Here is a 17208-nt window from a genome sequence, read left to right on the forward strand (position 1 = left end):
AGAAGAGGTTGAGACTTAATAAGACATACAAGATGATTAGAGCTTTAGATAGGGTGGACACTGAGAGCCTTTTTCCTCAGATGGTGATGGCTAACACGAGAGTGCATAGCTTTAAACTGAGGGGTGATAGACACAGGGCAGATGTCAATGGTTGGTTCTTTGCTCAGTCTGCAACAAGAGTAGACTGGCCAACTTAAAGGGCATTTGAATGGTCATTGAGTAAACATATGGATGATAGTGGAATAATGTAGGTTAGATGAGTTTCAGATTGTTTTTACAAATTGATGCAATATCGAGTGCTGAAGGGCCTGTACTACACTGCAATGTTCTATGCACTCTGGGTTACCATTCATGCATACCCTTGTTTCGAATGCTCCTTGGATAACCATCTGAGATGGAGGAGCAGAGTGATGTAGAAATGAGATTAACAAATCATTTAAAATAATAATGAGACCAATTAAAAAACACTTAGGCCAAGTTCTGCAGTTTATTTCTCGAATGACAGAATTAAAGAGTGGAGAATTTCAGTTTAAGCATGTAATTCAACTAGGCTATGTGTGTTTAGCACAGTTCAGATTTATGATGTAAGATCTAGAGGCATTGCAAAAGATGGAAAGAGAGTTTATAAGGATGGTACCAAACTGAGGGTCCACAAAATGTCCGGACATGACATAAACTGGAAAATAGAACTGCAGATGTTGTGGATCTATAACTAAAGCGTAGGTTGGTAGAGACACAGCTGCTCATGCAGCATCTAAAGGGAGAAAGCAAAGCTTTTGTATCTGGAGTTGAGTCTGATTTGAGATTCATCAGATTCTGTGTTAACTCTGCTTTCTCACTGTAGATGCTGCCAGACATGTTGAATTTCTCCTGCCATTTCTATTTCAGTTAAAAACTAAACAGGAATGATCAGGGAGAATTAAATGGATTGAGTTGTCTTTTTCTAGAAAAAAGCAGAGGTCTGATCCACAGCAATATGGATATCTTACCCTCTGACACCACCTAGCAACAAAACAACCTATTGCATTGAGGGCAAGGTACTACAAGAATGCAGGTGACGTAAATATTTGATAGGCAAGATGTCCAGAAAGTGTGGTGGTAGAGAGCCCCAATATCTGAAGCCAAACATATCAGATATCTACAAATAACCTAATGTTAAATTTAGGAGGATGATCTTGTCCCGAATGTGGAAATCACTATCACAAGGAAAATAACATAGATGTATGGAAGTGAATAGCTGAGTAAAAATAATTACTGATGAGTTGAATGATATTTTTCGAGACTTGCTGTAGCTTTTGATAAAGTTAGATAAAACAAAATGCCTCTAAAAAGGTAAATTGTAGAAAAGCTGCAAGTTATTAATAATCTACCATCAGCCAAATTTGATTTGTGCAGGTTCATATTTTTGGCGCTTCCTTGGGAGGATTTTTGGCACAGAAATTTGCAGAATATGCACATAAATCACCCAGAGTTCATTCTCTTATCTTGTGTAACTCATTCAGTGACACATCTATCTTCAACCAGTCTTGGACTGCTAGCAGGTAAGAAATGAATGTATTAAAGATTTTATCTCCTTATCTAATCAGTTATTTCTGATCATCTCAGCAGCTGATTGAGATATAATAGTATTGTAGAAATCTTGCATTGCCCCATGTTCCTTCTCTTCGCACCCCCCCCCACTTCTCTCACCTGTGTTTAAAGTCCAAATAAGATTTATAATGGGTAAATTTAGGTGTCAGAAATGTTCTCAGTTACCGAAAATTTAAAAAGCATTTGAAATTATAGTGCATAATAATAAGTGCACCAGCTCCACACCATTCGTGGATTTCAGTGTTGAGTCTCTTCGCTGTTATCATTGTTTTAGGAGGAACGCAGTAACTTGAACATCAACAGCAGATGTGCAGCCATCTATCACCTCATTATAATCTGTTACTGTTAGGAGTTCAATAATTTGTTCTTGTAGCTACAAATGAGTATTTTTAAGTAAGAAATAAAAACATGAGGGCATAACTGAGAAATAGAAAACTTGAGGCAATTTTAATGTATCTTTGCTCAGAAAGCTTCCTGTTTCATTACTCTGCTAATATATTAAATACAGGGAATATTGACATCATATATTTCAGACACAAGTTCACATCACTCCATGGCAACAGTGGAATCTATATTCAGTTTTAAACAACAATTACCAGAAATGGTGTCTGTTACTGTATTGCATTGGAAATCCATTTGTTTCATGTATGCCCTTTATGGAACGAAATATGCCACATTTTCCAACCTGCTATTCAAACGCAGCATTTTGATTACATTGCCCTCTAAAATGTCTAAGCAAGCTATTCCATTCAGTGCAAGATATGATTGAAGCCCCAAGGTTCACAGTTTGGGAGCCACAGCAGTATTGCATCCCAAGGAAGAAGAAACATACTGAGGGGCGTGTGAGACAACCATGGCTGACAAGGGAATAAAACCAAAAAAAATGGCAAAGGTTAGTGAGATACCAGAAGAATTGGGAAGCCTTTTAAAAATCAGCACAGGCCAACCAAAAAAGCAAGAAGGGTAAAAAGCTGAAATAAGAGATTAAGCTGGCTCTTAATATAAATGGAAATTGCAAGGGTTTTTCAGATTTTCACTAATGATCCCTGGAATGAAGAACTGTTGAGGGGTCTGGGTCTGTAATCGATGGAATTTAGAAAGATGAGGGAAGATCTATTTGAAATTTACAGTTTCAAGGTTTGAATAGAGTGGACATGTACATAGTGTTTTCACCAGTAGGAAAGACTAGAGGGCACTGCTGCCTCACAGCGATAGGGTCCCAGGTTCGACTCCAGCCTCGGGTGACTTCCTGTGTGGAGTTTGCACGTTCTCCCTGTGTCTGCATGGGTTTCCTCCCACAATCCAAAGATGTGCAGGGCGGTGAATTGACAATGCTAAATTGTCCTTAGTGTTAGGTACATTAGTTATAGGGAAATGGGGCTGGGTCGGTGTGGACTGGTTGGGCCGAAGGGCATGTTTCAACACTAGGGGATCTAATTAAATGAGGGGGGGAGTGACCCTTCAGAACTATGATGACAAATGTTGGCAGCCAGAGGGTGGTGAATCTGTGCAACTCATTGCCATAGAAGGCTGTGGAGACCAAGTCATGGCGTATATTGAAGTCAGAGATGTTAGTAAGTGGATTAAGGGTTACTTGGGGAACACTTGGGAATAGGGTTGAGAAATATATCAGCCATAATCAGATGGTGGTGCAAACTGTATGACCGATTGGCCTAATTCTGCTCCGAGATCTTACTGTCTTTGAATCCACAGGATCTTACCAAATACAAATTGAAGCATGGAGACTAGGAAACATACTTTAATAGTTGCATTAAAGAATTATACAGCACAGAAACAGATCTTTTGGTCCAACCAATCCATGTCGACCTTAATCCCAAACTAAACTAGTCCGACTTGCCTGCACATTCTGGAAGCAAACGTTTTTTAGGTATCCTCGCTAGTGTGATCATGTCCAATCTGTGATGTGAACATTATTTCCTATTTTTATTCTCCATTTCGTTTGAAATAAAAGCCAACGCTCCATTGCCTTTTGAAATACACATTGAACTTGAATAAAAACTGAAAGAACCACAGATGCCCCAGCACTGATTCCTGTGGCAAACTGCTAATTACAAATTGTAATCTTGAAATGCTTCCTTTATCTTAATGTTGTTCTATTAATTAGACAATCTTCAATCCATGCTAGCTTACTACCCCAACACCTTATGTTATGAACAAATCTTAACTATAATATCTTATCAAATGCTTTTTGGAAATTCAAGTATGTTACATTCCCTTTTATCCTGTTGTTACCTTCTCAAAGAATTTGAAAATATTTGTCCGACCCTTCATGAAGCCATGCTGATTGTATTTGATTATGTATATTTCTAAATGCTCTGCATCCTTTGTAACTGACCCTAACTTTTTTTTCAATGACAGCTTTAAGCTAACTGGCCTATAGTTACTGTTTTCTGGCTCCTCCATTTTTAACAAGGGTAGTTTTCCAATTCTTTGGGCATTTCTCAGAATCACAGGATTCTTGGAAGATTACTCTCAGTAATCTCACTAGCTACTTCCTATAGTATCCTAGAACGTAACTCAAGAGGTCCAAGGGTGGTCTTGATCTTTAATACCTTTAGTTTCCCTAGGTAGTTTTCCTTTAATGATAGTTACTTCGATGTTGTGGCCATTTCAGAGACCTGGATAGAACAGGGTGAGGAATGGATGTTGCAGGTTCCAGCGTTTAGATTTTTCATGAAGAACAGGCAAGGTGATAAAAGAGGGTAAAGTGTGCTCTTGTTAGTCAAGGATAGTATAATAATGGTTGAAAGAACTTTTGACGAGTACTCGTCTACTGAAATAGTGTGGGTTGAGGTTAGAAACAGGAGAGGAGAGATCGCACTGTTTGGAGTTTTTTATAGGCCTCCGCAGAGTTCTAGGGAGGTGGAAGAGAGGATTGGCAAAACTATTCTGAGTAGGAGTGAAAGGAACAGGGTGGTCATTATGGGGCACTTTAACTTCCCCAACATTGACTGAAAATGCTCTAACGTTGGATGGATCAGTTTTTGTCCACTGTGTACAGGAGGGTTTCCTGACGCAGTATGTCGAAGGGCTGAGAAGAGGGGAGGCCACACTGGATCTGGTGCTTGGTAATGAACCAAGCCAGGTGTTTGATTTAGTAGTAGGTGATCACTTTGGAGAGAGTGACCATAATTCAGTTACGTTTAGTTTAGCGATGGAAAGGGATAGGTACATGCCACAGTTCAAGAGTTATCAATGGGGCAAGGGCAATTATAATGAGATTAGGCAAGAACTAGGATGCATAGAATTGGGTAGTAAAATGCAGGGGATGCAGACAATGGAATTATGGAGCGGGTTTAAGGAACAGATATTGTGTGTCCTTGATAGGTATGTCCCTGTCAGGCAGGGAAGAAGTGATAAGGTAAGGGAACTGTGGTTCACTCCAGAAATTGCATCTCTTATTAAGCAGAACAAGGAGGCTTATGTGTTGATGAGGCAATGGAGAGTTGCAGGTCAGCGAGGAAGGATTTAAAGAGAGAGTTAAGAGCAAATGAGTAGTCTTCAGCAAATAGAATAAAGGAGAACCCTAAAGCTTTCTACAGGTATGTGAGGAATAAAAGGACATGTAGGGTAGGAATAGGGGCAGTCAAAGACAGAAGTGGGAAATTGAGTGTGGATCCTGTGGAGATTGGAGAGGTGCTAAACGAACATTTCTTATCAGTTTTCACTCAGAAAAGAAGAACATTGTAGAGGAGAAGAATGAGGTCCGAGATATTAGATTAGAAAGGATCGAGGTTAGTTACAAACAATTCTGGAAGGAATGAAAGTAGACAAGTTCCCGGAGCCAGATGGGATTTATCCGAGGATTCTCTGGGAAGCTAGGGAGGAGATAGCAGAGCCTTTGGCTTTGATATTTGAGTCATCATTGTCTACAGGTTTAATGTCAGAGGACCGGAGGATGCAAATGTTGTGCCCTTGTTCAAGAAGGGCAATAGAGATGATCCAGGAAATTATAGACCAGTGAAACTTACTTCAGTTGTAGGAAAGGCTTTGGAAACGATTATAAGAGATAAGATTTATAATCATCTAGCATGCAACAATTTGATTTCAATAGTCAATATGGTTTTATCAAGAGCACAAACGTCATTTAGTTTTTTGAGAAGATGACCAAACATGCAGATGAGGGTAGGGCAGTTGACATTGTATACATGGACTTCAGTAAAGCCTTTGATAAGGTAGGCGGTTGGAGAAAATGCAGAGGCATGGGATTGAGGGTGATTTAGCAGTTTGGATTAGAAACTAGTTTTCTGTAAGAAGGCAGCGAGTGGTGGTTGATGGAAAATATTCAGCCTGGAGTCCGGTTATTAGTAGTGTGCCAGAAGGATCTGTTTTGGGACCACTGCTGTTTGTCATTTTTATGAATGACTTAGATGCAGGCATAGGTGGATGGATTAGTAAATTTGCAGACGACACTAAAGTCAGTGGAGTAGTGGACAGTTTGATTACAGGTTACGGAGGACTTGGATAAACTGCAGAATTGGGCTGAGAGGTGGCAGATGGAGTTCAATGCAACTAAATGTGAGGTGGTGCACTTTGGGAAGAATAACAGGAAGGTAGAGTACTTGGTCAGTGGAAAGATTCTTGGTAGTATGGATGTGCAGAGGGATCTTGGTGTCCATGTACAGAGATCCCTGAAAGTTGCCACCCAGGTTGATAGTGCTGTTAAGAAGGCATACGGTGTGTTAGGTTTCATTGGTAGAGGGATTGAGTTCCGGAACTGCAATATCCTGCCGCAACAATACAAAATGCTGGTGCGGCCACACTTGGAATATTGTGTATAGTTTGGTCCCCATATTTTGGGAAGGATATGGAAGCTTTGGAAAGGGTGCAGGTGTACCAGGATGTTGCCTGGTCTGGAGAGAAGGTCTTATGAGGAAAGGTCGAGAGACTTGGGTCTATTCTCATTGGAAAGAAGAAGGCTAAGAGGGGATTTAATAGAGACATACAAGATGATCAGAGGATTGGATAAGGTAGACAGTGAAAGTCCTCGGATGATGATGTCCGCTTGTATAGAACATAGAACATAGAAAAATACAGCGCAGTACAGGCCCTTCGGCCCTCGATGTTGCGCCGACCAAAGCCTACCTAACCTACATTAGCCCAATAACCTCCATATGCTTATCCAATGCCCACTTAAATGACCATAAAGAGGGAGAGTCCACCACTGCTACTGGCAGGGCATTCCATGAACTCACAACCCGCTGAGTAAAGAATCTACCCCTAACATCTGTCCTATACCTACCACCCCTTAATTTAAAACTGTGTCCCCTAGTAACAGCTGACTCCATTAGCGGAAAAAGGTTCTCACTGTCAACCCTATCTAAACCCCTAATCATCTTGTACACCTCTATCAAATCTCCCCTAAACCTTCTTTTCTCCAATGAGAACAGCCCCAAGTGCCTCAGCCTTTCCTCATATGATCTTCCTACCATGCCAGGCAACATCCTGGTAAACCTCCTCTGCACTCATTCCAATGCTTCCACATCCTTCCTTCCTATAGTATGGCGACCAAAACTGCACACAATACTCCAGATGAGGCCGCACCAGAGTCTTATACAACTGCAACATGACCTCAGGACTCCGGAACTCAATTCCTCTACCAATAAAGCCCAGTACACCATTTGCCTTCTTCACAGCACTGTTTATCTGGGTGGCAACTTTCAGAGATCTGTGTACATGGACACCAAGATCCCTTTGCTCATCCACACTACCAAGTATTTTTTTTTAGATTAGATTAGACTTACAGTGTGGAAACAGGCCCTTCGGCCCAACAAGTCCACACCGCCCCGCCGAAGCGCAACCCACCCATACCCCTACATTTACCCCTTACCTAACACTACGGACAATTTAGCTTGGCCAATTCACCTGACCCGCACATCTTTGTGACTGTGGGAGGAAACCGGAGCACCCGGAGGAAACCCACGCAGACACGGGGAGAACGTGCAAACTCCACACAGTCAGTCGCCTGAGTCGGGAATTGAACCCAGGTCTACAGGCGCTGTGAGGCAGCAGTGCTAACCACTGTGCCACCGTGCCGCCCACAAGTAGTCTACCATTAGCCCAGTAATCCATCTTCTTGTTACTCCTACCAAAGTGAATGACTTCACACTTAGCTACATTGAACTCCATTTACCACCTTTCTGCCCAGCTCTGCAACTTCTCTATATGCTGCTGTAACCTGCCACATCCTTCTTCGCTGTCCACAACTCCACCGACTTTCGTGTCATCCGCAAACTTGCTCACCCAGCTTTCAAGCCCCTCCTCTAGGTCATTTATAAAAATGACAAACAGCAATGGTCCCAAAACAGATCCTTGTGGAACACCGCTAGTAACTGCACTCCAAGATGAACCTATACCATCAACTACTACCCTCTGTCTCCTTCCAGCCAGCCAATTCCTAATCCAAACCTCTAATGCACCCTCAATGCCATACCTCCGTAGTTTTTGCATTAGCCTACCATGGGGTACCTTATCGAACGCCTTGCTAAAATCCATATACACCACATCTACTGCTTTACCCTCGTCCACTTCCTTGGTCACCTTCTCAAAGAACTCAATAAAGTTTGTGAGGCATGACCTGCCTTTCACAAAACCATGCTGACTATCCTTGATCACATTATTCCTATCCAGATGTTCATAAATCCTATCCCTTACAATTCTCTCTAAGACTTTGCCCACAACAGAAGTGAGACTCACCAGCCTATAGTTACTCGGGCTATCCCTACTCCCCCCCTTGAACAAGGGGACCACATTCGCTATCCTCCAGTCTTCTGGCACTATTCCCATAGACAATGACGACATAAGCATCAAGGCTAATAGCTTCCGCTATCTCCTCCCTAGCTTCCCAGAGGATCCTAGGATAAATGCCATCAGGCCCAGGGGACTTATTTATTTTCATCCTTTCCAGTATTCCCCAGACCTCTTCCCTACATACCTCAAGGCCATCCATTCTAATCACTTGTGACTCAATATTCACATCAGCAACAGTGTCCTGTTCCTGAGTGAATACTGACGAAAAGTATTGATTTATTGTCTCTCCAATCTCCTCCGCCTCCACGCACAACTTCCCACTACTATCCTTAACTGGACCGATACCTACCCTAGTCATCCTTTTATTCCTGACATACCTGTAGAAAGCCTTTGGGTTTTCCCTAATCCTGCTAACTAAGGACTTTTCATGTCCCCTTCTTGCTGCTCTTAGCTCTCTCTTTAGATCCTTCCTGGCTACCTTATAACTCTCAATCACCCCAACTGAACCTTCACGCCTCATTTTTACATAGGCCGCCCTCTTCCCTTTCACAAGGGATTCCAATTCCTTATTAAACCACGGCTCCCTCACAAGACCCTTTACTCCCTGCACTACTGGTACATACTTATCAAGGACACCCAATAGCTGTTCCTTGAACAAGCTCCACATATCATTTGTGTCCTTCCCTTGAAGCCTATTTTTCCAATCCACGCATCCTAAGTCATGCCTCACCGCATCATAATTTCCCTGCCCCCAGCTATAACTCTTGCCCTGCAGTGCACACTTATCCCTCTCCATCACTAGAGTAAAAGTCACCGAGTTGTGGTCACTGTCCCCGAAGTGCTCACCTACCTCCAAGTCTAACACCTGGCCTGGTTCATTACCTAGAACCAAATCCAGTATAGCCTGACCTCTTGTTGGCCTGTCTACATATTGTCAGGAAACCCTCCTGCACACATTGGACAAACACCGACCCATCTAACGAACTTGAGCTATAGCTTTCCCAGTCAATATCTGGGAAGTTAAAGTCCCCCATAACAACCACCCTGCTACTTTCACTCTTCTCCTGAATCATCCTCGCAATACTTTCCTCTACTTCTCTTGGACTATTAGGAGGCCTGTAGAAAACTCCTAACAGGGTGACCTCACCTTTCCTATTTCTAACCTCTGCCCAAACTACCTCAGATGGCAAGTCTTCCTCCATCGTCCTTTCCACCGCTGTAATACTACCCTTGACAAGCAATGCCACACCTCCCCCTCTTTTACCCCCATCTCTGACCCTGCTAAAACATTTAAACCCTGGAACCTGCAAAAGCCATTCCTGTCCCTGTTCTACCCACGTCTCTATAATGGCCACAACATCGAAGTCCCAGGTACCAACCCACGCTGCATGTTCACCTACCTTATTTCTTATAATTTTGGCATTGAAGTATACACACTTCAAGCCAAGTATGAGGGAGCATAACTACAAATGGAGGGGTGGTAGATTTCAGACCGATGTCAGAGGCAGGTTCTTTATGCAAAGTGGCAAGGACGTGGAATGCCCTACCTGCCAATGTAGTTAACTCAGCCACATAAGAGAGATTTAAACAATCCTTAGATAAGTACATGGATGATGATGTGTAGGGGGACGAGCTGAGAATAGTTCACAGGTCGGCGCAACATCGAGGTGCGAAGGGCCTGTTCTGCACTGTATTGGTCTATGTTATATGTTCTATGTTATTGTATTTATTCCCCTCCATCTGTTGCCAGTTGAATTAGTTTGGAATTTGGAATGCCAATAGTGCCCCTTACCATGAACATTGATGCAAAGCATTTATGCAACTCCTGGTTCACCATTTCTTTTCTCCTCGGCTATGAAGCCTATGTTCACCCTTCATTTTTTTTTAATACTTAGAGGTTCTTATTAGCTATTTCTGTTGCTTGCTTGTTCATCCATTTTCTCCCTCTCTTATTATTTTGATTGTCTTTTTTTGATTTTAAAAAGTCTTCCCAATCCTCTGATTTATCATTCATCATGGTTATCTTTTTACTCCTTTCAATTTGATGATATATTTAACTTGATTAGCCATAAGATTGATTTAACCCTTAGAATCCTCCTTCAAGTCATGATTATTCTCATAAATGAGAAATTGTGATGTTCTATCCTAATTTAAATTTTAAAGTAAATGGTTATTGCATGAAACTGTCAAACTTTTCCTAAGGTTATGGTGGGTTAAGGTCTGCCTCGGTCTCAGTTTTTCCAATATTTCAAATTATTGCAGAACCAAAAAAAAATTAACATTTGCTTTTCAACTATGTAGTACTTTCTTTGATGAGGATTCAATTTACTTGAAAAAAATAACTAGACACTGTACATTTTTGTAATATCACAGCTCCAACATCCACCTCATAGTGTATATGGATTTCAGTAAAACGTTTGATAATGTTCCCCATGGTACACTATTGTACAAAATGAGGAAGCATGGGATTGAGGATGATTTAGCCGTTTGGATCAGAAAATGACTAGCTGTACGAAGACAAAAGGTGGTAGTTGATGAGAAATGCTCATCCTGGAGTTCGGTTACTAGTGGTGTACCACAAGGATCTGTTTTGGGACCTCTGCTATTTGCCATTTTTATAAATAACCTGGATGAGGGTGTAGTAGGTTGGGTTAGTAAATTTGCAGATAACACTAAAGTCGGTGGATAGTGCTGATAGATGTTGCACCTTACAGATGGATCACCTTACAGAGATGTGCTGAGAGGTGGCAAATGGACATTAGAACATATAGAAAAATACAGCGCAGTACAGGCCCTTCGGCCCTCGATGTTGCGCCGAACAAAGCCTACCTAACCTACACTAGCCCGATAACCTCCATATGCTTATCCAATGCCCACTTAAATGACCATAAAGAGGGAGAGTCCACCACTGCTACTGGCAGGGCATTCCATGAACTCACAACCGGCTGAGTAAAGAATCTACCCCTAACATCTGTCCTATACCTACCACCCCTTAATTTAAAGCTGTGTCCCCTAGTAACAGCTGACTCCATTAGCGGAAAAAGGTTCTCACTGTCAACCCTATCTAAACCCCTAATGATCATGTACACCTCTATCAAATCTCCCCTAAACCTCCTTTTCTCCAATGAGAACAGCCCCAAGTGCCTCAGCCTTTCCTCATATGATCTTCCTACCATGCCAGGCAACATCCTGGTAAACCTCCTCTGCACTCGTTCCAATGCCTTCACATCCTTCCTATAGCATGGCGACCAAAACTGCACACAATACTCCAGATGAGGCCGCACCAAAGTCTTATACAACTGCAACATGACCTCAGGACTCCGGAACTCAATTCCTCTACCAATAAATCCCAGTACACCATTTGCTGCCTTCACAGCACTATTTACCTGGGTGGCAACTTTCAGAGATCTGTGTACATGGACACCAAGATCCCTCTGCTCATCCACACTACCAAGTAGCCTACCATTAGCCCAGTAATCCATCCATTAATGTGGAAAAATGTGAGGTGATTCACTTTGGAAGGAGTAACAGGAATGCAGAGTACTGGGCTAATGGTAGGGTTCTTGGTAGTGTGGGTGAGCAGGGAGATCTCGGTGTCTATGTACATCCCTGAAAGTTGTCACCCAGGTTGATAGGGTTCTTAAGAAGGCATACGGTGTGCTGGCTTTTATTGGTAGAGGGATTGCGTTTCAGAGCCATGAGGTCATATTACAGCTGTATGCAACCCTGATGCGGCTGCACTTAGAATATTGTGTGCAGTTTTGGTCGCTGCGTTATAGGAAGGATATGGAAGTATTGGAAAGGGTAGAGAGAAGATTTACTAGGATGTTGCCTAGTATGAAGAGAAGGTCTTTATGAGGAAAGGCTGAGGGATTTAAGACTGTTTTCATAAGAGAGAAGGTTGACCGGTATCTTAAAGAGACATACAAGAAGATCAGAGGATTAGATAGGTGGACAGTGAAAGTCATGGCTTTGAGGAGTGATCGATATAGGACAGATCTCCAGAGGTAATTTCTTTACTCAGAGTAGTAAGGGCATAGAATGCCTTGCCTGCAACAGTAGTGGACTCACCAACATTAAGGGCATTTTAATGGTTATTGGATAAACATGTAGTGATAATGGAATAGTGTAGATTTTAAGGGCATGGTGCAACAGCAAAGGCTGAGGGCCTGTACTGCGCTGTGATATTCTACGTTCACAATTAGTAATTGCTGACTTGAATGGTTTGAAATTTGGAGCAGCCAATACAGGCACATTTAAAAAGACATCCCTTAATCTCTCAAAGACAGAATGACAAGATTGACCAGTTAAGCTTACAGAATAGCTGTAAGCTTAACTGAATAGGAAAGGCTGAGGCACTTGGGGCTGTTCTCATTGGAGAAAAGAAGGTTTAGGGAAGATTTGATAGAGGTGTACAAGATGATTAGGGGTTTAGATAGGGTAGACACTGAGAACCTTTTTCTGTTAATGGAGTCAGCTGTTACTAGGGGACACAGCTTTAAATTAAGGGGTGGTAGGTATAGGACAGATGTTAGGGGTAGATTCATTACTCAGCGGGTTGTGAGTTCATGGAATGCCCTGCCAGTAGCAGTGGTGAACTCTCCCTCTTTATGGTCATTTAAGCGGGCATTGGATAAGCATATGGAGGTTATTGGGCTAGTGTAGGTTAGGTAGACTTTGGTCGGCGCAACATCGAGGGCCGAAGGGCCTGTACTGCGCTGTATTTTTCTATGTTCTATAATAAAGTCAAATATATAGAGCAATTACAGTGCTGGAATTTTAGCTAAAACCTGTGAACTCCACACGTTTTCAAGAATCGTAGTTATGTCTCAAGACGAGGGCTTAAGTGATGCAGGGAAATTGAAAATATTAGCACTGATTTCCCTGGAACTGCAAAGGTCAAGAGACGATCTTGAACATGTTTCCAACTTGAGAGAATTTTGTAGAGAAAATCTGTTCTATATGGTGAGTGAGATCATAAGTTCAAAATCATTTCTAAAGGATCTAGAGGGCAGATGAAAATCTTTTTCACGTATCATGATCTGGTGTGTTCTATCTTTAATATTATTAATTAATATTCATGAATAATTTTAAAACGAAGTTGTGCAGAATGTTGAATAAGGCTTAACTAATCCTTTATTTCATTAACTAATCCTTCTTCACCATTCTTATTTAGAATGGGGTAACCAATTTTGGAGGGCAAGATGTAAGGTGATGGTGGTGGTTTGATGGGACCAAAGGAGTTGGATGGGAGGTTAGAGGAGGGAGTTTAGGATGCCGAATAAGCAAGGAGAATAGGAAGCTGATGAGCAACATTGAACAACATATAGAAATCTACAACAAGGAAATAGACTCTTTGGTCCAACCCGTCCATGCTGACCATATATCCTCAGCTAAGCTAACTAGTCCTATTTGTCAATACTTGGCCTAAATCCTTCCTATTCATAAACCCAGCCTTTTAAATGCTGTAATTGTTCCTGCCGCCACTACTTCCTCTGGCAGCTCTTTCCATACACATACCACTCTCTGTGTGAAACAGTTGCCCCTTATGTCCCTTTTTAAATATCCCCCCCCAAACCTATGCCTGGACTCTCTGTGAGTACTCATAACAGCACCAACAGCCACTCTCAGACAACAACTCACCAGGACGAAGGACCCGATACCCAGCATGAGCAAAACCAATGTAGTGTACAAAATCCCATGCAAGGACTGCACAAAACACTACATAGGACAAACAGGAAGACAGCTAATGGTCCGCATCCACGAACACCAATTAGTCACAAAACAACATGACCAGCTATCCTTAGTAGCCACAACACTCAGATGACAAGCAACATGAGTTTGACTGGGACAACACGACTATTATAGGACAAGCCAAACAGAGAACAGCTAGGGAATTCCTAGAGGCATGGCATTCATCCACTGATTTAATCAATAAGCACATTGACCTGGACCCAATATACCGGCCACTGCAGCGGACAGCTGAAACTGACAACTGGACGCGGCAGGTACAAATCACTACAAATGCCGGTGGAAACATCACAGAAGCGCTTCACAGGAGGCTCCCAAGCACTGAGGATGTCACCTAGACAGGGAGCGAAATGTCAGCAACACAAATTCCCAGCTCGGCGAACAGAATTTACATTGACTCTAATTCTATTTCACTCTGTTTATTCCCACCACCAAATACCTTGTCTGTCTTCACCAAAGTCGTGACAACGCATTGGCAATTACGTTTTCTCATCCTGCCATGTGTATAATTCTCAAATTGAATGGCTGCATTAACAAGCTCCATCTAAACAGTCTGGAATTTTTGTTCTTAAATTTCGCCAAAAACCATTATTGGCTAGTACATTCTATTGTCCCACATACATTACTGGCAAAACAAATGTTGTAATGCCAATACCAAGTTCAGTGTTTCTTTCTCAATCGTGTAATATTTCTGTTGATGATTATCCAATTTTCTGGAAGAGTACGCAACAGATTTTCTGTCATCATCTTGTAAGAGTAAAGCACCAACACCCACGTCACTCACATCGATCGCCAACTTGAATGGCTTTGTGTAATTAGATGTGTCTAATACTGGGGCAGTGGTTAACACAGCTTTCAAGCTGTCAAATGCCTTCTGACAGTCCGTTGTCTACTGAAGTTTTCTGCACTTGTTCAGTAAGTCAATAATCGCACTGCTAAAACTTGATACGAACTTCCAGTAAAACCTAGGAACAATAGTACTGCCCTCATTGTCGATGGTACAGGAAACTCCCTAATAACCTCTTCACATCCTGTAGGGCCATCTGTCCAGGTCTAATAACGCGGGCCAGGAATGTGATTTTGGCTTTTGTAAATGTCTTAGCCATGTTTATTATGAAATCTGTCTCCCAAAGTCGATCGAACAATTTTGATACATAATGCAAATGTTTCTTCCATGTGTGACTAAAAAAATCACCAAGTCCTCGATGTGTACACAATAGGGTAATCCCAAAATGATCTTATTAATTAGTCTTTGAAATGTAGCTGGTGCATTTTTCATACCAACTTTAGTTTAGCAGAGTCCAGTTGGTGTCACAAAAGGCGAAATCATTTTTGGCTTTCGATAAAGATACCTGCCAATATCCTTTGAGTAAGTCCAGCTTCAAAATATAAATTAATTGTCCCATGTTCTTAATACCAACTTCCAAATGTGGAATAGGATATGAAGCAGACTTTGTAACTTCATTGAATTTATGATAGTCCACACACAATTGTTGGGTACCATCTAGTTTTGGCATCATTACTATGGGTGAGCTTCAGTCTCTACAACTTGCTTCCATATTGTATTTGAGTATGTTCAATCTCTCTTTGAACCTGTGCCAACTTTAGAGGGTTATGTCTATAAGGATGTTCCTTAATTGCAATAGCATTTCCTATATCTGTATCATGCATGATTCGATTAGGACTTCTCAGCTTATTCCCACATATCTCTCCATGTGATTGTACTAACTCTTCCAGGTCATTTCAGTTTTCCTCTGGAACGTAACTCAATAATTTATCCCAATTTTTGACAACTTCCTCATTGTCCAATTTAATTTGAGGAATGTCATATTCAGAATCCTCTGAACTTGGTTCTTCACATTGTGTTGTAACCAGTAAAACATTCTTCTTTTTGTATTCTTTCCCCACTAAAATGCCCTTTGAGCATATTCACATGATTTATTTCTATCTGTGTTCTTGTCAAGTAACTAACCTTACTCAATCTCCTTTTGATTAGTAAGGTCCATTAAACCTTTTAGTGGCTCACCTATCACTATAAATAACACTAACACTTTATCTCCATGGCCAAAATAATGGCCAAATCAAAAGAAGTTTTGATTTCTTGTATTCCTCCTGTTTCATCACATGCTGTGCTAATTTTAAATGCTGCCTAATCCACTCACCCACTCTTTTTAACTGTTCCCTAAAATTTGCCCCACAGCCCAAATATGTGGTCTCTGAATGTGGTCCTCTCACCTCATGCCCAAAAATGAATTCAAGTGGCCTGAATTTGATAGGTTCAATTCATCTATTCCTAATTGCAGAAAATACAAATAGAATTTCTTCATTCCAATCCTCTGGATAGTCTTGACTATAAGCCCTCAACATGGTCTTTAAGATTTAATGCCACAGCTCCAAATGCTCCCTGTGATTCTGGATGGTAGAATATGGATTTGAATTGTTTTATTCCGAACCTAACCATAACTTCCTTGAGTAACTTTGATGTAAAATTTGTCACCTTGTTCTGATTGTATCTCTGTGGGTAGTCCATATCTAGAGAACAATTTGAGTCATTCTTCCTCAATCCTTTTAGCTGTGATATTGCATAATGGAATGGCTTCTGGAAATCTAGTGGATACATTCATTATGGTCAACATATACTGATTCCTTTTTGTTTAGGTTGGTAAGACCCTTGTAAAATGTTCCTCAAATGCAGACATGGATATGAAATTTTCTATTTTGAGGTTTTCCAATGACCCGATATATCCAGCATACTTTGAAGTCCAGGCCAATAAAGATGTATTTGTATTTTGGCTTGAGTTTTCCTTTACCACTTCACAAAACTCACTGACTGATCCTGTTTTCACATCTGTCTTCTCATTGCTTTTTCTAATCCACCAAATCTGCAAATTCATGTGGACTATTTTATTGCAGTGAAAATACCTGGGCTTTTTTTACTTCTCTATTCCCCTCGTGGGTTTCCTTTTTACTCTGTGATAAATTATCTATCTTCAGTGAGATCTCGTTTTCCCTTACCACCTAAGGATTTCTCTTTTTCTCAATTTTATCCCTCGCTGACTGAAACTGATGTCTTATCATAGTTATCGGCCATTTTAG

The 17208-nt window shown here is 41.3% G+C and overlaps 1 protein-coding gene across 5 annotated transcripts in view; it reads left to right on the plus strand.

Moving 5' to 3' along the window:
* The window catches only part of spg21 (SPG21 abhydrolase domain containing, maspardin), a 157844-nt gene that overhangs the window by 55871 nt on the left and 84765 nt on the right, over positions 1-17208 (plus strand). For all 5 annotated transcript variants that reach the window (XM_060852797.1, XM_060852800.1, XM_060852796.1 and 2 more), the window contains one exon: positions 1396-1541. In XM_060852797.1, the coding sequence (XP_060708780.1) occupies positions 1396-1541 (146 nt within the window). The remainder of the gene's footprint in view (positions 1-1395; positions 1542-17208) is intronic.

Source organism: Hemiscyllium ocellatum, chromosome 39 (assembly GCF_020745735.1).
Source record: "Hemiscyllium ocellatum isolate sHemOce1 chromosome 39, sHemOce1.pat.X.cur, whole genome shotgun sequence".
Classification (NCBI taxonomy): domain Eukaryota; kingdom Metazoa; phylum Chordata; class Chondrichthyes; order Orectolobiformes; family Hemiscylliidae; genus Hemiscyllium; species Hemiscyllium ocellatum.